This window comes from Bos indicus, chromosome 2, assembly GCF_029378745.1.
Source record: "Bos indicus isolate NIAB-ARS_2022 breed Sahiwal x Tharparkar chromosome 2, NIAB-ARS_B.indTharparkar_mat_pri_1.0, whole genome shotgun sequence".
NCBI classification, from domain to species: Eukaryota; Metazoa; Chordata; class Mammalia; order Artiodactyla; family Bovidae; genus Bos; species Bos indicus.
This window is the reverse complement of record NC_091761.1, coordinates 37,227,326-37,249,957: the sequence shown is the minus strand read 5'-3', so window position 1 is coordinate 37,249,957 and position 22,632 is coordinate 37,227,326. Positions and strand designations below refer to the sequence as shown.

The window sequence follows — 22,632 nt, the reverse complement described above, 5'->3', positions numbered from 1 at the left end:
GCCCCGTGGGGAATGCTGGAGATGTAGAATAATGCATCCATGCAGGTTTAAGATGAACCCAGAACCCAGACTGCTTTTGGCCACAACCGCCCCACTGCCCCCTTCATCACCTGGCCTGGCAGAGTGGCAGGATTCTGTGTCCTGTGCGGTGGGAATGGCAGTCAGTGCCTCCATCCTGGGCAGAGACTGCAGGCCCAAAGGCTACAAGATTTAATGCATTTACAGTACGGAGTGAAATGAGAAGAAACTGTTTAGGGTGCGTGATGACTAACATCTCTCTCGGATCCACTTTGCCTGTACAGTAACAGCATAAGGTGTGACTGAAAGGAAATTAATGATGCCTGGGCCTGGGAGCCTCCCAAATGGAGTGTTCCGGGACTGCTGGAGCTAATTAAACAGCCAGCACGAAGAGTGAAAATAGATGAAGGGACGGATTTCTTCTCACCGTGGCCCGGCACTGCGTGTAGACCTACATAGACTATTTTTGGCTTTTCCTGTTAAGCCTTTCCACCGTGTGTTGTTTAGTGTACTTATCTCAATAGCCTTTTCTTAGGGGAACAGGACCAAGAGAAGGGACTCTGGGTTGCACTGCCTGGCTTCAGACCCGACTCTGCCGTGTGATGGTGTCCTTGATCGAGATTCTTGATTCTTTCTAAGCCTCAGTTTCCTTGTTGAAGGATGGACGTAACACTAGCAGCTCCTTTCTGCTGGAGACGGTTTAGTCACCAAGTCATGTCCAACTCTTTTGCAACCCCATGGGCTGTAGCACGCCCGGCTTCTCCGTCTGTGTGGTTTTCCAGGCAAACATAGTGGAGTGGGTTGCCATGCCCTCCTCTAGGGAATCTTTCCAACCCAGGGATTGAACCTGGGTCTCCTGCATTGCAGGTGGATTCTTTACCACTGAGCCACCAGGGCAGCCCGCACCTGCTTCCTGAGGTGGTTACAGTGATGTAAAGTGCCTGAAACCTTGTCCTAAAACATCAGATCAGATCAGATCAGTCGCTCAGTCGTGTCCGACTCTTTGTGACCCCATGAATTGCAGCACGCCAGGCCTCTCTGTCCATCACCAACTCCTGGAGTTCACTCAGACTCACGTCCATCAAGTCAGTGATGCCATCCAGCCATCTCATCCTCTGTCGTCCCCTTCTCCTCCTGCCCCCATATCTAAAAAAGTACTTATTCTGTTACAGTGCACCCCTCTGGGGCTTGCGAGTGGAAGTGTTTCTGAGGTCATATACGTATTCTTAAAGTTCAAACTCCCTTGCAGGGTGACATGCCTGCCTTGAAGGGAGAACTTTGACAATTTGAGAGGAAATACTGGTCTGTTACTCATCTGTTTCTGGATAAAGTACATTTGGTTCTGTAACCCTCAAGTATTAAGAATAAAGCTGTGAGGATAGTCCTCAATGAGCTCTCTTCAGAACCCTCTGGAGTTTTGAAGACAAAAGGATAAACTTGTCCTATTGACCAGATTTTTCTGTGCTCTGGGGTGAGTGGCTTTGTTGCCTTTTAGCGGTATTGTTTGAGAATTAGTCATGACTGTGTGAAGAATGTTTTGGAAAATTGCTTTCTTGAATACATTAATCTTTCTTTTTGAAGATGCACACGAACAGTCAGCTCTGGCTAGATCCTTGGGAGATCCTATGAGATGTAAAATGGTTTAAAGAGCTTTCAGAGAGTGCCTTCTCAAGGTTCCAGAAATGATATTGGATCTTGTGGGATGAAATCTTTTCCAATTTTCTAGGTTTCTTTAAATATACATGAGTTATAGGATACAAAGCCTTATGATGGAAGATATGGTTAGGAAACATGAGTGCACTCCTGGGCGGGAACTGCACAAAAGATGCCCTAACACATTTAATGCCCTAGTTAAATGTATTGCACCAGTCCTGTTTTCTGGAACTGGATAAACAGAACATCTTTTCTGTTTTCTATTCTAAGCTTCCATTCCCTCCTCCTCCAGCTTGCCACTTCAATGGCACAATAAATGGAAATCTGATTTCCTGCATCTGCAGACCTCTTTACCTGAATGTCTAAGCTCACCCTTGCCTTTCTCAGGTCTTCTCTTTTCAGAAATGCACTTTTACTTTCATCTCCCTGGCTTTGTTGCCCTCATTTTTTTAAAGCCTTCCCTAATCCTGCACTCCATGTACTTTAATCTCTGGTGCTGGACATGGCCATGCTGCACAGCCGCCTTTAAACATTCATCATCTCCCAGGTTTGCGTTTTCTTCCATTATGAGTTTAAATCCTTTTTCACAGTCTGTAATAGTGGAAAAAAATTAAAGAACTATTATCAAAAGCTATTTCTGCCAATTAAGAAAGCCTTATTGGATGACTTTATCCCCTTTGATAATTCTGTTATCTTTGCGAACTCTGACTTGGATTTAGTTTTCATGTGTGAAAGAATATATGTGTTGTATTTGCTTTTATTTACTACATATATATATGTATATTTGCTTTTATGTATTACAAACAGGAAGAACCTTATAACCTCATGCCCTTTCTGGTCTTTTATTTTTGAAACTCAGAGTTGGTGATTTTAAAATAAGAAAAGGGGTGTGTGTGTGTGTGTGTGTGTGTGTGTGTATGTGTGTATGAATGGCCGAGACTGTATGTGACTTGCAAAGCCTAAACTTCTGTTGCAGAAAATATGCTAACCCTGTATAGAATAAACTCATTTAAAACTATGTCTATTTTGAGTACTTCCTTTTTTTTAAAAGTTTAAGTTCTTAAATATGTAGAGTAGTGAGTATGTTAGAGCATGAGACAGCCACTTGGGGGCACTTTGGGAGTTCTAGGAATCAACATTGTCAGGAGATCAATAACCTCAGATATGCAGATGACACCACCCTTATGGCAGAAAGTGAAGAAGAACTAAAGAGCCTCTTGATGAAAATGAAAGAGGAGAGTGAAAAAAGTTGGCTTAAAGCTCAACATTCAGAAAACGAAGATCATGGCATCTGGTCCCATCACTTCATGGCAAATAGATGGGGAAACAGTGGAAACAGTGGCTGACTTTATTTTTCTGGGCTCCAAAATCACTGCAGATGGTGACTGCAGCCATGAAATTAAAAGATGCTTACTCCTTGGAAGGAAAGTTATGACCAACCTGGACAGCATATAGAGTGAAGTAAGCCAGAAGGAAAAACACCAATACAGTATACTAACGCATATATATGGAATTTAGAAAGATGGTAACAATAACCCTGTGTACGAGACAGCAAAAGAGACACTGATGTATAGAACAGTCTTATGGACTCTGTGGGAGAGGGAGAGGGTGGGAAGATTTGGGAGAATGGCATTGAAACATGTAAAATATCATGTATGAAACGAGATGCCAGTCCAGGTTCGATGCATGATACTGGATGCTTGGGGCTAGTGCACTGGCACGACCCAGAGGGATGGTATGGGGAGGGAGGAGGGAGGAGGGTTCAGGATGGGGAACACATGTATACCTGTGGTGGATTCATTTTGATATTTGGCAAAACTAATACAATTATGTAAAGTTTAAAAATAAAATTTAAAAAAATAATAAAGGAAAAACAAAAAAAAAAGCAGAGACATTACTTTGCCAACAAAGGTTCGTCTAGTCAAGGCTATGGTTTTTCCAGTAGTCATGTATGGATTTGAGAGTTGGACTGTGAAGAAAGCTGAGTGCCGAAGAATTGATGCTTTTGAACTGTGGTGTTGGAGGAGACTCTTGAGAGTCCCTTGGACTGCAAGGAGATCCAACCAGTCCATTCTAAAGAAGATCAGTCCTGAATGGTCATTGGAAGGACTGATTTTGAAGCTGAAACCCCAATCCTTTGGCCACCTGATGCGAAGAGCTGACTCTTTGGAAAAGACCCTGATGCTGGGAAAGATTGAGGGCAGGAGGAGAAGGGGACGACAGAGGATGAGATGGTTGGATGGCATCACCAACTTGATAGACATGGGTTTGGGTGGACTCCGGGAGTTGGTGATGGACAGGGAGGCCTGGCGTGCTGCGGTTCATGGGGTCACAAAGAGTCGGACACGACTGAGCGACTGAACTGAACTGAGCCTTGACCTTGCTTTTTACGGTTAACCCCCACACCCTGGCTTCTTGTCTGTGAATTCATGTGGTTGGATTAGATGCTCTCTGAGAGTGAAAGCATGTTGGGGTGGATGTGAGTGTCCATGGTGAATAAATGGGAAACACCTGCCAGGGGAACTGGAGGAGGGCTGATAAGTCACGGGTGGTTGATCATATGGGTTTCCTACCCTGGAGAGGATGCATCAAACTACCTGGCCTGGGCATTCCTGCTTCAGCAAGAGGAAGGGGGATTGAGGTGTGCTTCCTGTCACTTAATTGAGGTACGGAATAAAATAGGTCACAGTTGAAAGAAAAACATCTTTTCAAGGCTAAAAAGAAACATGCCAGCCATACTGGTTGTTGCAGTGAAATGTTTTTAATTCCTCTTAAACCTCTTTAAACATCTGCTGGGGAATGTTAAATCAACCGGAAAATTTCTGGTGTCATGTTGCCTAGAACCAGTATTGTATAGTCCTGTGGATGCCCCTAAGAGACTTTCTCTTTCTGGCACTGGCGTCGGCATCCTTGTGATGCTCTTGGACTGCCTTTGACCTGAACCCCTTGTCTGATGCAGTTAAAGCACCAGACTCTGGAGCGCTGTCTCCAGCCTCTTAGCCAATGGATCACCCACTTCTTTGTGCCTCCTGTTCATACATAAAGCTGCTTTCTCTGCTTTATGCTTTTGTGATGAAAGGAAGCTGGAAGTTAGGGATCTTTAATTGTGTCTTAAAAACAAACCAACAGAACGGCATGTTTGGGACTGATGTTATGGTGAGATGTCAAAGTAAACTTGAAATAGAAACCTTCCCTCCCCCAGCCCCATCGCTAAGTCCCGTTTTATTGCAGACCACATAAAATCAAAGTACTGGAGCACAGCTGCTCGGAAGGCCGAAGGTCCTCATGGTTATGGCTTTCTTTGGAAACCCATCCCCACCAGACTTGCAGTTAATGAAAATATTTGCTTTGCTTGATACAAACAAAGTTTATGGGCAGAATTTGTAATTAGGAAACGCTTTAATTCTCTTTCACCCCTCAATCTCCAATTTCTTCATGTATCACATTGAAGAATTCTAAGTATTTAAGAAAATAAATGCTTTCTCAGTAATCAGCTTACGGTTTTGTTTCTGGTGTTGTAATAGATGCGTTTCTCCCTCATTTGTGTCCTCATCCAGATGAGATGACTTGAAATCTGGGGTTTGTTTTCGGTCAGAGATACTTGTGTGTGAGTAGGAAGAGACAGTGCCTGCTCCCATCAGGCCACCCCATAGCCATTTGAGTATCCAGGCTGGTGGTCTTGGCAGTGCAAGGACAGTCCCAGGGCAGGGTAGCTCTCTTCAAACCTCATGGAAAACCAGTGTTGCCTCTTCAAGACCCTCCACATTCTATATATGTAACTCCCTGGGCTGTGTGTGGCCTTCGTGCTTGCCATGTTCTTGTCTGTCTTCTGGGGTTTCTGGCCAAACCAGGAATCAGGTGACCAGGTATCATTCTTGAAGGCACAGCACCTGTTTGCTTTCCTAAGATGAGACCAATGTGGTGGGGGAACTGATCATGCGAGCCTGATATTGGACCAGAGCAAACAGCTGTCCCTTCAAGTCTCAGCATGGTGAACCTTCAGCCCCAGGGGGAGCTGGTGTTATGGCGTATCTCCTGTTCTGCCTTAAGATCTGTTTCATCACCAGACTGTTGAAGGGGAGGCAACTGGGAAGCTTCATGCCCTGGCTTAAGACGTCAAGGAGGTGGTTTTGAAAGATTTCTTGCTTTTCTGTGTTGGTGTGAGACTAGCTCCTGGGTCACGGGAACTGGTGCTGGTGGTATCTTACAGTGCAGACTCCGGAAGCAGGGTGGGCAGGGCGTGTAAGAGGAGGGGGTATTGGCCTTCGTTGGGACTTAGGAGGTAAGGATCTCCATTAACTCCGGCCTGCATGCCTACCTTCCTCACGGACAAGAACGTTATTTGTCTTACATGTTTGCATAATGTTCTTGTTTTTGAAAATCCTTGTGAGAGTCTCCTGGTCACTCTTGTCATTTCTTCAAATATAGGTCGTTTGGATATTTAGTTCCCCAACTTTATTAAAACCCTTTCAAGCATAGCTAGCCCAGCTGAGACTGAAATTACTTTCTGATGGTGCCAACTTACGCCTTGTGGAACCTGTGGCTTTTCTGTTCACAGCCCTGCTGGTTTTGAGTTGCCTTTGAAAGCAGTGCTTGAGCATGTTTGCCCTTTTTCAACTCTTCCCCTCCCTACTCCCTCCTGGTCTGTGGGGGGAGTAACTCTGCTTCATCATGCCTCCTAACGTGAAACACAAGTACAGTGAGGCCTTTGGGGACTTGACAGTTAGCATTGCATCCTTTTTGAGTGCTGTATGTAAAGATCTGCAAGAATTGAGTTCCCTCCTGGCTAAATAAATGGTGTAAGTTCAAATCCAGGCTTTGGTTTTTGAAGTCAGGAAGGCATGGTAAGGACCAGTTGGATAACTTCTGTCAGAGAGACAAGTTAGCTTGTGGAAAACTTTCTGTACCTTTCCAGTTTTGCTGTATATAATTCAGAGCTTGAAGATGCTCTTTTAATCATCAGGAAAATTATTTATCTCTTCTTCTTGCACCATCTCAGTTGCTTCTCTGTATATGCCTGGGGTCGAGGAGGAAAGCGTAACATCTGCATCCTTGAGGACTGGCTGTGTTTTGTTCAGAGGTTCTGGTTCTAGCCGACATATTCCCTTCCCTGTGTTCTCTTTTTAATTGCATTCTCTGCGTTTTTAAAAATATATGTGCCTTAAAATGTTTAATTTCTTCATAGTAAGCTTGTCTATCCTTAAGTTCATTAAGGGGCTGAATATTAAGGAGAACCTGCTTCATCAATGAGCCACGGTTCCAGTTTCATGACTTAAGGGTTTGGGCTGGTTGAGATGTAGGATGGTGGACTCTGCCCTGGGGAGTGCGAAGTGGATGGGATGAGAGGAGAATCCTTTTAAAAAAAAAATCATAAAAAAAAAAAAATACTCAATACACACATATGGCATATGTGAATTCTAAGAATGTAGTTCTTAGGAATTAAACTCACATCTGTGGCTTAACCTAAGGTTTTCTCTCTCCACTCCAGGAGGTGACTTTGGTCCAGAGACTTCCCCTCCAGTCCTGCCCCCTGGCCATGGCGGTGAGTTTTCTGTGAGCAGCCTTCCAGTGGCAGAGGATGCCTACAGGGTGAGCTTGGCTAAAGGCGTCTCCATGTCTCTGCCTTCATCACCTCTGCTGCCCCGACAGTCTCACTCTGTGCCGTCAAGGTCAACTAAAAAGTCCCCAGGTAAACGAGTCCCCTACCTGGCTTCTTGATTATATAAGTAGTGAGTGTGTTGGAATTAGGCAAAGCTAGTGTCTACAAGAAATCTTCCAGCAGAATGCTTTTATTCTTTGTTATGGTAACTTCTGGAAGGAGATCTTTAAAAAAAAAGAAAGAAAAAGATGATTTGGATAGATTGATTTCTTTAGTTTAACCTATCTATGAGCCATATTGATTGCCCAAACTAGACTTTTACAAAGATTCATGTTATCAATATTAACATTAACCCACAGTTTTGTTTTCTTGTTCACAAATTAGAGAAACGCTATAATCTAAACTTGCTGTGGTATGTTTACAAGGTTATGGATTTTGGCAAGTGTAATCTGACAACAGTCTGTTTATTACTGCTTAGCATTATATATTGATGTATTTTCCTTGATTACATCATCCAGCATTTGAACAGCTATAAAATTTAATTGTTGGTGAAAATTCAGACTTTGAAGTGGTAGGACAAGGGACTCATATAGATTATTTGAAGTATTTTGGCTTCACTTTTTATTAGTAACTTTGCATTTTCCTTTACCAGTAAAAACCCAAATGTTACCTAACTTTAATCAGATGTGAGGAAAGCCTTGCCAAAGTGCTGATACCTGGAGTTATAAAAGTTCTTTGATCTTCTTTTAGGTTTTCTGAGTATTTGTTTACTGAGGGCAAGATAAACTGGGGCCTTATTGATCAGATGCCAGTGTAAGAATAATTTACATTTACACAATAGACATGTTTGGAGTTGATGTGCCCTGGGACTGTGAAGTTGGCGTCTGTTTTTCTAATTTCCTCAATATGTTATATGCATTATTTCTAAGTCATGTAGTGGATATTTGCAGTTTGAAGGGGGGTGTAAAATTAAGGTAAACCTTAAGCTCTGAATGTTAGCATTGGTGCTGTGAGTTGGTGATTGTCCAAAAATCTTTTGTTGTTATAGAACTTTCTTATTTTGGACAACATTGTTTACAATCCAGTCATTAGCTGGAACTTGGAAACCTTTTGGTATGAAGTGATTTCCTGTGCCAAGGAATTTGACCTGTTTATCAGTATTTGGGGAAATTCCTGGAATGTCCTTTCTTGCTTCTCTTTGCCCTCCCCCCGCTGCTGTATCTCTTTGTCAGATTTCTTCGCTTGTTTCAAATCCCAGTTCCCACACTGTCCCTTTTGCCAGTTACCCCATTGGAATTAACTGCTTTTTACAAATTGTACACAGCATTTTGCCTTTATTCTTATTAGCTTCATCATTTGTCCTTTTTCCTTGAATTAGTGTATGTATGCTTCTTACGTCTGATGATTGAAGGCAGGCATGATGTCTTCTCCAAGTGTACCTCATCTATAGAAGCCAGGTTCTAGAGGTTTCCCTCCTGTAGTCTGTGCTGCTGCAAATGAATTGATGCCTCTTGAGCCCCAAGATTGGTGAACACCTGAGAAACTGGGGCATACTATATTTCAGAAATATTATTATTGATTAAAAAATCAAGGTTAGTTTTAATGGGACTTTAAAATGTTTTTTTCCCAGCTTTTTTGAAATATAATTGACCCATAACATTGTAAGTTTAAGGTATATAATGTAGTGATTTGATATATATTACAAAATTATGACCACAACAAGGTTAGCGAACACATTCATCATTTCACAGTTACTGTTTACTTACCTTGTGGCATTTTCATGGGACATCAGGTAACAATGAATGGCATGACAAGCTGGGCAGTGTGGCAAGAACGCTCAGACCCAGAAAGAACGGTCAGACCCAGAAGGGTCTCACTGAGGCTACAGGCAAACCTGCAGAGAAATCCCTGACAAGACTTTGTCTCCTGTGTCCTGACCAAATTAGCTGTCTTTGGCTTTGAGAAAATATCTCAAAGTTTGTTTTTTCTCTATAGGAATAAATTCATTTATGCTAATATGTTCTCTGCAAGGCCTTACAAATGGAAGGGAATAACTAATTCTGCAAAATTCAACCTTTTAATGGAATGAAGGAAATATTCTCCATATTAGATGCTTTTGGTTCAAATGATAATTACACTAAGCTCATTCTTCTCTGGTGGGGTGGTGTTTGATGATTGCCTAAATGTGAACAGCAAACTTAAGTCACAGTGGTCATTTGGTTTCATTATCTTGGTAATTTTAATTCAAAAAGGAAAGTCAAGGGCAGAGATGCTTGCTTAAAAGTGGCAGTGACTCAGAATACATCAGACAGTAAACAACATTTTTCCAGTGTTAAACACACACACAAACTTCTGTTTAAACCATATTGTTGGAAAATTATCCAGAGCCCTAATGTTCTACCTACCTATAAAAATAGTTGACATATGGTTGTGAACGTGCACTGGATTTTAAAAATAGCCATCTATTTGAAAAGTCAGCACTGTTGTTGCTAATGATACAGTAAGTACAGTGTGTGAGCAGGGCCCATAGGTAGAGAACCGCCCCCCGCCACCTACTCTGTCCCCTCTGTTTTCCCTTCCCAGCTGTGCTTCAAGAGCACATAATCTTTCAGACCCAGCTCTGAACTTACCTCCATGACTTCTCTTCTCATTTGTAAGATTAGCTGCCCTTCTCTTTCTTCTGTTTAAGGCAAAACCAAAACAAAAAAATACCCAACCAAAAACCAAACTTGTTTTACTTGTTTAGACAGAAAAGCTTCACTAATTGATGCTAATCAAGAAACTACTGGACTGGAACTATTATTCTAGCAAAACTCAAATACTAGAAACTCCTGTCACAGGCACTCCACACAGCCTGTATCAGTAATGAAGGTGTGAATATGAGTACATTTGGTGATCAGCTCCTAGGTCATGAGAACCCTGGACCTGAGAAAATGTCATTAACTTTGAAGTAATGGGACCCTGCACTTCATGTGGTTGAATTTATGTCCCAATTCTATTGCCAGTTATTTTTATTTACTCCTCTGTCATGTTGCTGTACAGTATTTATATTTTTTCACTGCTAGTTGGAAGATTCAGTTTCCCGAGTACTGTTTAAAAGTTTTTGTTTTTGCTAAATGAGAAGTAAATTTTCTGGTGATGAAAACAAGGATCCGTATCCATTAAAGTAGTTCTGTGGTGTTGCAAGCCTTTTTGGATTAAGAATTCATTAATATTTGTAATGCATGCTTTTGTCTCTCAGAGAAGAGCAAAGCCCGTTTCCTGTGGATTGTTTATTAGTAATATCTTTTGTGACTTTATATTTGGATTACATTTTCCCAGATCACTTTGGGCCCATTATGAATAAATAGTCAGAAGGAGGCAGGGAGGGACCTTTTAAGCTACTGTGAATGGGGTAAAACAGCAGATCGTGAAAAGTAGGTGATATTGCTTTTCTAATCCTCACATATATGGGGAGACTGGGTAGTGCTGATTATAGTCATTGCCCCTTATTTGTGGCTTCTTTTTCTGTGGTTTCAGTTATTTCTGGTTAGTGGGTGTCCAAAAATATTAAATGGAAAATTCCAGAAGTAAACAATTCATAATTTTTAAATTGTGCGCCATCGCATCATGAAATCTTGCTCTGTCCTGCCGGGGACGTGAATCGACTCTCTGTTCTGTGTGTCTGCCCATGAGTCACTGCATAGTCCCCTTGGTCATCAGATCTGCTGTTTTGATATTGCAGTACTTGGGTTCGAGCAGCCCTTATTTTACTTAATAATGGACCTGGAGCTCAAGAGTAGTGATGCTGACTGTTCAGACACGCTGCAGAGAAGCTGTGCAGTGTTTCCTTTAAGTGCAAAGGTTCTCGACTTAATAAGAGAAGAAAAAAATAATTTGCTGAAGTAGCTAAGATCTACAGTAAGAATGAATTTTCTATACGTGATATTGTGAGGAAGGAGAAAAACTTGTGCTAGTTTTGCTCCGACACATCAAACTGCACAAGTTACAACCACAGCATGTGATGAGTGCTTTAGGTAAGAGGGGAAACACATTAAATTTGTACAATAAAATACTTTGAGACCTCATTCTATTTGTTATTGTCATTAATCTTGTATTTTGCCTAATTTATAAATTAAACTTTATCATAGATATGTGTGCATAGGAAAAACACAGTGTATATAGGGTTCAGTATGCTCTGTGATTTCAGGCGTCCACTGGGGGTCCTGGCACATATGGGGGTGCTGCTGCACTTGCACCTCTGCTGTCTCCAGTCCCAGTTCTGTCTCAGTCGACAGAGCTGATGTAGCAGTTCTGAAAACCCCTCAGGCTGTCTGTTTCTTTAAGGGAAAACCTCAAAGCTGACGGGCTGTAAAGTGGAAGTCATTCTGCCCTTTGATTCTTGGACCATGAGTTAATGTCTACCAAGGCCCTCCTTCTCTCTCCTCGCTGGAGTGTTTATTGTAGAAAATTTGGAAATCCCAGTGGAGAGACAGGATCATTCTTAGGGTTTTGATTTTCTAGCTTTTTTTTTTTTTAAATTGCTTCTTCCTAAACCCAGTACCACATCTGCTCTGTCATTTTCCTGAATATTATATCATGAGTGCATTCCAGTGTGCCTGAAGAACTTGATATTTGATGTTCATTGTTTCAGTATTCTATAATTGATTTTTAACTAATTTCTTACTGTTAGATATTTATATTATTTTTAAGTTTTTTTTTTAAAAATTGAGTCAGGATGTTTTATTTTGTTTTTTTGCTATTAAATGCCTATAGATCTTTAATTGTGATAAAATACATATTACAAGTTCCCATCTTAACCATTTTTAAGGGTACAAGTTGGTCATACACTGACAGTGTTGTGCATCCAGTCTCCAGAACTTCCAGTGTGAATATTTTTGTTAAGTAATTTTTTATATACATCTGATTTCTCAAGAGTGACAGGTTCCCAGAAGTGAAAGTATTGAATTAAATGGACTGCATTTTTAAAAATTCTTGGTCCGTACTACCCCGTCACTTTACAAAACGCTGCATTGACTTCACATTACCTCTAGCATTCTTTGAGAGGCTTCCTTCTGAAGTCGGCATCTTCTGAAAACAGTCTTGAGTGGATGGTGCTACGCATTGCTTTGTCAGGCCCCGCTGCGGACCACTAATTAGCAAGAGGAGGCTGAGAGGAGTCATTCTGTAACCCTCCTCTTTTGAACTTCCCTTGTGTCTGCACTTCTCAATTTCTATTTTCTTTCTTCCTATGGTACTGTGACAGAGGAATTATCACAGCTGAGTCAGATCAAGGTCATAGGCAGAGCTAACACTCTTCTGGCTTCCAGGTTTATCGACAGTCATGCTCTCTGTTGTGTGCGTGAATCATGGGGGATGGCAGGCAGGTGAGGGTTGGCAAGGCACGACTAGTCAGACCTCTTTGCAGATACAGATGCAGAGGCTCTTCTGTAGGGAACTTACCCCAGTGTGCGAGTTGTTGGTAGAGGTTGGCCTCAGTCCAGCTCCCACCCCAGCATAATCTCCCATGCTGGTGCCAGTCTGCATTGTTCTGTCTGCGCCTTGTTGACACATGAGCTGCAGATGACGTGGCTCTGAGCTCTGGTGGCAGGCACGGGGGAGGCGGCAGGCTGGAGGTTGTGCACACGTGCATCTGAGAGGCCCCTTCCCAGGGAGGTGGAGAGCAGCACAGGGAATAACACAGTCTGAGTGCAGAACCAGCTAGTCTAAGCCCTGCCAGCACCTCTGAGTGGTCGGGTCACAGTCGGGGCTCTGACGCACAGCACGATGTTCCCTCCTGCTGCAGTGAACTGGACAGCACTCTGTTTCCTCCTGCAGGCTCGTTTTATGATCACCTCCTCCAAGGAGCTGGCGGCCTGCCTGTGTCTTACCGCTGCATGTAGCCTGACTAGAACACACACACACTTTGTTCTGTGCTCACACACGGACCTGTGTGTGTTTGGTTTGTTCCACTGTGAACTTAAGGACCTTTGAGTGTTGTTTATTCTCCTGCCTGTGAGTCCTGGTCCACCCATACACAATCTGGCTGTACCACTCGATCATACCCAGGGATTTTAAAGGAGAACGCCGACTGAGTCCTGCTTTCAGAAATTCTGATTTAATGCCTATGAGGTATTAGGATTTTAAAATATCTTCCCAGGTGGTTCTAATATGTAGCAAAGTGTGAGAACCACTGGTAAAGAATACATGATCATCTTATAAAATTCCTTTTCAAAGAAGGTAAATACAGGAATAACTTGTTTATTTTCTGAATTTTGGAAAGAATAGTTGTGGATGAAAATTCATTACAAAAATATACAATATAAAGATACAATAAGTTTCGGTACTCCCACCCCACCCCTAGAAAGACAACCACTTCTGAAAATGGGTCGAATGTCTTTCCTGCCTTGTTTTCTATAGTAAATAAACGATAGTGATGTATTTGCCCACTCCCCCAGCTTCATATGTGTAAGACAATCCCAGTTCCCTAATAAACAACAGTGGAAGAACATTCTTGTTCATTAATATTTAAAGGTATCTCTGATATTTCCATTGGATAGACTATAAAAGTGTGACTACTAGGTGACACTTTTTTTATTAATGTTAAGAATGGATTATTATATACTTATTGGTCATTTGTACTTTTTTCTTTGAGGATTCTTGTGGTATCTGTCTTCTGTTCTACTAGGGCAATACAGTTCTTACTGAATTATCACAACTTTTTGTTGTTTGTTTTAAGGCCATCAGTCATGTATATAATTCAAAAATGTTCCCAGTTCATGGTTTTCCATTTAATTAGGTTTACAGTGTTTTATGATACACAAAATTCTTTTGTTTTCTCAATTCAAATTTACATATTTTTCCATTATAATCTATCCCATTGCATTAAAAAAAAACAACTTTATTGGGATGCTTTGCATATTGTATAATTCATCCATCTAAAGTTTATAGTTCAGTGTTTTTTAGCATTTTCACAGGGTTGTGCAACCGTTGCCACAATCTAATTTTAGAACATTTTAATCTCCCTTAAAAAAAATTCATTTACATTAGCAATTACTCCACATCCCTCCCTCTCCAAGTCCCTTCCAGCCCCACACCCTACAGCCCTAAGCAAACACCACTCTGCTTTTTTTCCTCTATGGATTTGCCTGTTTGGGGGATTTTGTATAAATAGAATTATACGATATATGTTCTTTTGTGACTGGCTTTTTTATATGCATGCATATGCTGCATGTTTTAGTCCATTTTTTAGTTGATGGACGTCTGAGTTATTTCCGCTTTTTGGCTATTATGAATAATGCTGCTGCGAACATGTGTATCCTTTTTTGTGGGGATGTGTCTTTTGTTTTTTTGCAGGGTACATACGAGGGAGTGAAATTGCTGAAATTATATGATAACTCTGTTTAACCTTTTGAAGTACTGCCAAACTGTTTTCCAAGATGACTGCAGCATTTTGGATTCCTAGTTTCATAGTATAAGGTTTCCAGTTTCTCCAAATCCTTGGTAACTCTTGTTGTTATCTATCTGCTACCTATTACCTTGGCTATGATCAAAACGATAGATAACTTTGTAGTACATGTGAATTAGTATCTTATTATAGTTTTATTAAGTTTTAAGAATTCTTTGTATATTCTAAATACAAATTATGCAATATGAAAATATTTTCTTCCATTTTGTGCTCTTGATACTATTGTTCTAAGCACAGAAGTTTCAAATTTTAATGTAGACCAGTTAAATTATTATTTTGCCACTACTCTTTTGATGTCATATCCAGGAAACTATTGCCTACTCAAAGGTCACAGAGATTTTTATATTGGGGTCTAGGCTCCTTTTTGAGTCCGATTTTTGTGAATGGTGTGAGGTAGGGGTCGTCTTCATTTTTTCACATGATGAAGGATATCCAGTTGCCCCAGCACCATTTATTGACAAGTGAATTCTTTTCCCACTGAATGAATTTTGAGTCCAAGCCACTGTTGTGCCCAAACCAGCCCTTCTGTTCCACTTCCCCTTTGCTTGCTCTTTTCCCTGTGTCCTAGGTCGCAACTTTCTCTTTTCAAGTTGAGCCCAGCTGTGGCTCACCTCTGTTGCTTCATCCAGTCTTCCTTCATGTCTCTCCTTTTCCCTATGTAAGAAGAAACTTCTTTCCAAAAACCTGCTAGCAATGTGCTTCCTCCATTCTCTGCACCACCTATGATGGCATTTCTCCGCCATGACATTTTTTGAACTCCTGGTCTTTGCTTCCCCTTGGAAGCCTTGGAAACAGGATCTAATCACTTCCTTCAAACAGTCACCTGGGTGATGGGTACTGGGAGGTACCTATTAAAATGAATTGAATTGAAGTAGTCTACTTTCATAAGCGCCATGTGATTGACTGAAGATACTAATGGACACATAAGCAATTTAAATGTCATAGTACCTTACATTTGTAAAGCCGGGAACATACCTTTCCCCATATCTGAGAGAACTACTACTTAATTAAGGTCCGGCCTCTCTCAGGATTTTGCTATCAGGAGCATGCTTTAAGTTGGGCTGTCAGCAGCCTTCTCATCCCTCCTTTTCTGTGCTCCTGACACTCTATTTTCTCAGGCTTCCTGCGTTTTTGTTTTTGTTTTCCTTTGCTGTGTGTTTCCTACCACCTTCACTTAATGATGACTGGAGGTTTTATCCAGTCACTCTGTACAGCAGTGTCAGAAGGCGGCTGGAATAAACCTGGTGCCATGCTCGGAAATGAGGGTTTTTACCTCAAGAAAATAGTCAGGGGCAGTGGTGGTGGGAATCTCTTCTTTTTGGTCATTTTTGATGCACAGAGAAACTGGGATATCACAGAAGCTATTGCACCCATATCTAACATTAACGAATGTTAGTGTGAGGTTGAAACCGACAGGAAGGAAGCACTGACGTTCCAGCCTGAGTCCTCAGGTTTGTAGTGAAGCAAGCCTGTGGTTGGGTCAGCAGGAGTGGCTGCTGGGGTTCCAGGCAGAGGCATAAAGGTACACAGATCCTGGAGTTCAGAAGAGAAAGTGGACACAGGATGGTGATCTCTAAAAGAGTAGTCAGCAAGAGCTGGAGTGTCCTACAAAAGAAAAACCGCGATCATTGGGAAAAATTTTACTATTTGGGCCTGGAGTGTTGAAACCAGTAAGTTTTGTCTCGGGGTGGTTATCTAGAGTCACTAGCTAACAGTTACAAATGGAGCCCTTCTCTGAGCACAGGTTCTGAGAAATAAAATTTAGGAAACTCTTCCAGGGAGATGTGATTTTCTTGTCACTTCTGTCACCAACCAAAGGCTCCTTTATTGGCCAGAGATCCTAAGTAGCAGTTAAGGAGCCCCCCTTTTTTAAAAAAAATGAATTTAATAAGAGGAGTTTTAGATTCACTTCAAAACTGAATGGAAGGTACAGAGATTCCCCATTTACCCCTGTCCCCAAATGTTCATAGCCTCCTTGGCGTCAGCATCACCTACTAGAGGGTGCATCTGTTAAGGTTGATGCTTCTGCATTGACTCATCTTTATCACCCAGAGTCCAAAGTTTACATTACAGTGTTAGATTTTCTCTTCAGTTCAGTTCAGTTGCTCAGTCATGTCTGACCCTTTGTGACCCCAAATCACAGCACGCCAGGGCTCCCTGTCCATCACCAACTCCTGGAGCTCACCCAGACTCACGTCCATCGAGTCAGTGATGCCATCCAGCCATCTCATCCTCTGTCGTCCCCTTCTCCTCCTGCCCCCAGTCCCTCCCAGCATCAGAGTCTTTTCCAGTGAGTCAACTCTTCACATGAGGTGGCCAAAGTACTGGAGTTTCAGCTTCAGCATCATTCCTTCCAAAGAAATCCCAGGGCTTATCTCCTTCAGAATGGACTGGTTGGATCTCCTTGCAGTCCAAGGGATTCCAGTTCAAGAGTCTTCTCCAGCACCACAGTTCAAAAGCATCAATTCTTTGTTTGGACAAATGTATAATGACATGTATCCATCATTGTCGTATCATACAGAGTATTTTCACTGCCCTAAAAATCCTCTGTGCTTTTTACCTAGTTGTCCCTCCCTCCCCCATCCCATCTCAAATCCCTGATTTTTTTTTACTATTTCCATAGTTTTGCCTTTCCCAGAATGTCATGTAGTTGAAATTATACAGTGTGTAGCCTTTTCAGATTCAGTTCAGTCACTCAGTTGTGTCTGACTCTTTGCAACCCCATGGACTGCAGCACACCAGGGTTCCCTGTCCATCACCAACTCCTGGAATTTACTCAAACCTATGTCCATTGAGTTGGTGATGCCATCCAACCATCATCCTCTGTCATCCCCTTCTCCTCCTGCCTTCAGTCTTTGCCAGCAGCAGGGTCTTTTCCAATGAGTCAGTTCGTTGCATCAGGTGGCCAAAGTATTGGAGATTCAGCTTCAGTATCAGTCCTTCAATGAATATTCAGGATTGACTTCCTTTAGGATGGGCTGGTTGGATCTCCTTGCAGTCCAAGGGACTCTCAAGAGTTTTCTCCAACACCACAGTTCAAAAGCATCAATTCTTTGGTGCTCAGCTTTCTTTATAGTCCACCTCTCACATCCATACATGACTGCTGGAAAAACCATAGCTTTAACTAGATGGACCTTTGTTGGCAAAGTAATATCTCTGCTTTTTAATATGCTGTCTAGATTGATCATAACTTTTCATCCAGATTTTTCAGATTGGCTTTTTCATTTAGTAATAGGCATTTTAGTTTCCTTCACGTCTTTTCATGTTTTTTTTTTTTTTGTAAAGTTTTACTGTAATACATTCATATTCATCATTTACATGTTGTCTATGATTGCTCTCTATTTACAATAGCTTTGAGTAGTTGTAACAGAGACCATGTAGTCTATAAGTGAAAATATTTGCTCCTTGGCTCTTTCCAGAGTTTCCCAGTCCCAATTCCTGAATAAACAATAAAAAAAATAACTATTATGATAGTGATAGCTCAATTTTCTTTCTTCTTTTTTTTTTAAGGTATCATTTTTTAAAATTTTATTTTATTTTTAAACTTTACAATATTGTATTGGTTCTGCCATATATTGAAATGAATCCGCCACAGGCATACACGTGTTCCCCATCCTGAACCTTCCTCCCTCCTCCCTCCCCATACCATCCCTCTGGGTCGTCCCAGTGCACCAGCCCCAAGCATCCAGTATCGTGCATTGAACCTGGACTGGCGACTCGTTTCATATATGATATTATATATATTTCAATGCCATTCTCCCAAATCATCTCACCCTCTCCCTCTCCCACAGAGTCCAAAAGACTGTTCTATACATCAGTGTCTCTTTTGCTGTCTTGTATACAGGGTTATTGTTACCATCTTTCTAAATTCCATATATATGCGTTAGTATACTGTATTGGTGTTTTTCTTTCTGGCTTACTTCACTCTGTATAATAGGCTCCGGTTTCATCCACCTCATTAGAACTGATTCAAATGTATTCTTTTTGATGGCTGAGTAATACTCCATTGTATATATGTACCATAGCTTTCTTATCCATTCATCTGCTGAGGGACATCTAGGTTGCTTCCATGTCCTGGCTATTATAAACGGTGCTGCGATGAACACTGGGGTACATGTGTCTCTTTCCCTTCTGGTTTCCTCAGTGTGAATGCCCAGCAGTGGGGTTGCTGGATCATAAGGCAGTTCTATTCCCAGTTTTTTAAGGAATCTCCACACTGTTCTCCATAGTGGCTGTACTAGTTTGCATTCCCACCAACAGTGTAAGAGGGTTCCCTTTTCTCCACATCCTCTCCAGCATTTATTACTTGTAGACTTTTGGATCGCAGCCATTCTGACTGGCGTGAAATGCTACCTCATAGTGGTTTTGATTTGCATTTCTCTGATAATGAGTGATGTTGAGCATCTTTTCATGTGTTTGTTAGGCATCTGTATGTCTTCTTTGGAGAAATGTCTATTTAGTTCTCTGGACCATTTTTTGATTGGGTCATTTATTTTTCTGGAATTCAGCTGTAGGAGTTGCTTGTATATTTTTGAGATTAGTTGTTTGTCCGTCGCTTCATTTGCTATTATTTTCTCCCATTCTGAAGGCTGTCTTTTCACCTTGCTTATAGTTTCCTTTGATGCGCAGAAGCTTTTAAGTTTAATTAGGTCCCATTTGTTTATTTTTGCTTTTATTTCCAATATTCTGGGAGATGGGTCATAGAGGATCCTGCTGTGATGTATGTCAGAGAGTGTTTTGCCTATGTTGTCCTCTAGGAGTTTTATAGTTTCTGGTCTTATGTTTAGATCTTTAATCCATTTTGAGTCTTTTCGTGTTTTGATAGCTTTTTAATGCTGAGTAAGTCTCCATTGTCTGGACTGTACCATGGTGATTTACTCATTCATCTATTGAAGTACATCTTAGTTGCTTTAGGTTTTGGCAGTTATGAATAAAGCTGCTGTAAACATCTGTGTGCAGGGTTTTGTGTGGACATCAGTTTTCAAGTCCTTTAGGTAATACCAAGAAGCATGATTGCTGACTTGTATGGTAAGAATGTTTGTTTCAGAAGAACCCACCATCTTCTGAAGCTGCTGTACCCATTTTGTATTCCCACAAGCAATGGATGAGAGTTCTGGTGGCTCCACAACTTGCTAGCATTTGGTGGTGTTAGTGTTTTGGATTTTGACCTTTCTAATAGTTGTTGGGTGGTGCCTTACTGTTTTATTTGGCGTTTCCTTGATGACATATGTTGTGAAACATCTTTTTGTATGTTTATTTGCCATCCATATATCTTTTCTGGTGAGTTATCTGTTAAGATTTGGTCCATTTTAAAAATTGAGTTTTCTTATTGCCTAGTTTTAAGAGTTCTTTGAGTTTTGAGAGTTCTTGCGGGTAACAGTCCTTTATCAGATATATCTTTTGCAAATATTTTCTCACTGTCTGTGGCTAATCCTCTCATTCTCTTGACGTTGTCTTTCTCAGAGCAGAAGTTTTTAGTTTTAATGACGTCTAGCCTGTCAGTTGGAGCAGGTGATGGCACCCCCACTCCAGTACTTTGCCTGGAAAATCCCATGGACAGAGGTGCCTGGTAGGCTGTAGTCCATGGGGTCGCTGAGGGTTGGACATTACTGAGCGACTTCACTTTCACTTTTTGCTTTCATGCATTGGAGAAGGAAATGGCAACCCACTCCAGTGTTCTTGCCTAGAGAATCCCAGGGACAGGGGAGCCTGGTGGGCTGCCGTCTATGGGGTCGCACAGAGTCGGACACGACTGAAGTGACTTAGCAGCAGCAGCATCCTGTCAGTAATTTCTCCCATGAATTGTGTCTTTGGTATTATATCTGAAATGTTCTTGCTATACTCAAGATCATATAAGTTTTCTTTTATCTTCTGAAAGTTTTATAGTTTTGTTTTAGGTCTATGATACATATTTAGTTAAATTTGATGAAAGACATAAGGTTTGTGTCTAGACTCATTTTTTTGCATGTGGATGTCCAGTTATTCCAATACCATTTGTTGGAAAGAGACTTTGTACCATTGTATTGCCTTTGTTCCTTTGTTAAAGATCAGTTGATTGTATTTATGTGGATCTATTTCTGGGTTGTCTATTTGTCTATTGACAAATTGATTTGATTCCATTGATCTATTTGTCTATTCTTTGCCAATACCACACTGTCTTGATTACTTTAGCTTTATAATAAGTGTTGAAGTCCAGTAGAATAACTTTGTTCTACTCTTTCAATGTTATATTGGGTAGTCTGGATATTTTTTGCCTTTCCATATAGACTTTAGAATCAGTTTGTCAGTATTTACAGAATAACTTGCTAGGACATTGATTGAGATTATATTGAATCTATTGATCAGGTGGGGAAGAGCTGACATCTTGACAGTATTGAGTCTTCCCATCCATGAACATGGAACATCTCTACATTTTGTTAGTTCTTTGATTTCTTTCTTCTGCCTTTTGTAGCTTTCTTCACATAGATCCTGTATGTATTTTGTTATTTATACCTAAATATTTCATTTTGAAAGGAATGCTAATGTAAATGGTATCATATTTTAAATTCAAATTCCACTTGTTTATTGCTGGCGTATAGAAAATTGATTGACTTATGTATGTTAATCTTGTATCTTAGAACTTTGCTATAATCCCTTATGTCCATGAGTTTTTGATCAGTCCTTTTAGATTTCCTACATACATAGTCATGTCATTTGCAAAAAAAGACAGTTTGATTTCTTCCTTCCCAATCTGTAGACCTGTTTTCTTTTTCTGCCTAGTTGCATTAGTTTGGACTGCTAGTACAATATTGAAAAGGAGTAGAGATATTCTTATCTTGTTCCTGATCTCGATGGGAAAGTTTTTGTTTCCACCATTAAGTGTGATATTAGCTTTAAAGTTTCTACAGACATTTTTTGACGAGTTGAGGAAGTGCCCCACTATTCCTAATTTTCTGAGAGTTTTGATCAAGAATAGGTGTTAGACTTTGTCATATATGTGTTCTGTATCTGTTAATATGACCATGTGATTTTGCTTTTTAGCCAATTAATGTGATAGATTACATTAATTGATTTCCTAATACTGAACCAGCCTTGCAGACCTGGGTTAAGTCCCACTTGCTCATGATGTATAATTTTTTTATATATTCTTAGATTCAGTTTGCTAGTATTTTGTCAAGAATTTTTCCATCTATGCTCATGAGAGATACTGTTCTGTAAACTTCTTGTAATGTTTTTGTTTGGTTTTGGTATTAGAGTCATGTTGGCTTCACAGAATATGTTAGGAAGTATTCCTTCTCCTTCTGTCTTCTCAAAGAGAATTAGTCTTAATTTCTTCCTTACATGTTTAGTAGAATCTACCAGTGAACCTATCTGGTCTTGGTGCTTTCAGTTTTGGAAAGTTATCGATGTTAATTATTTATTCAGTTTCTTTAATAGATACAGGCCTAGTCAGATTGAGTTCACTTTCAGAAAAGCCTGGGAGAATAAGTTTTCCTCCATAAGTTAGGGACTTGGGAGTCTCTGGTGTTAGCAAAGTGAGTTGTTACTGATCCTTATAGGTGCAGGTCTCCATCCACTCCAGTCTTGGGCAGGTTGGGACTGTGTTCATCTTCCACTTGGTGTGTTTGGTTAAATTATAGGCGTTTCTTCATAGGTGATGGGCGTAATAATGGTGTTTCTCTTACAGGGTAAAGTGAGATTGCGATGTAGACTGTAAAGTGTAGGCCTGATACACAAGCTCTCCTTTGGCGCTTGCTATTTCTCTGTGACTGTCTGCCTTAGAGCCCATCTTCAGCTTCCTTCATCTAACTCAGTGGCTGATTCTCACAAAGTCGGTCCTCTTGATGCCTTATCTTCAGCCGTATGCTTTCCACTGGAATGTCACCCTCAGGTCTCTGTGCTTTCTGACAAGCATATGTCTTCTTGATGTGCAGCG

General features: G+C 40.9%; 1 protein-coding gene across 7 annotated transcripts in view; it reads left to right on the top strand.

Moving 5' to 3' along the window:
• Window positions 1-22,632, top strand: part of TANC1 (tetratricopeptide repeat, ankyrin repeat and coiled-coil containing 1) — a 252,861-nt gene that overhangs the window by 106,639 nt on the left and 123,590 nt on the right. For all 7 annotated transcript variants that reach the window (XM_070799215.1, XM_070799225.1, XM_070799235.1 and 4 more), the window contains exon 4: window positions 7,160-7,360. In XM_070799215.1, coding sequence (XP_070655316.1) covers window positions 7,160-7,360 — 201 coding nt within the window. The remainder of the gene's footprint in view (window positions 1-7,159; window positions 7,361-22,632) is intronic.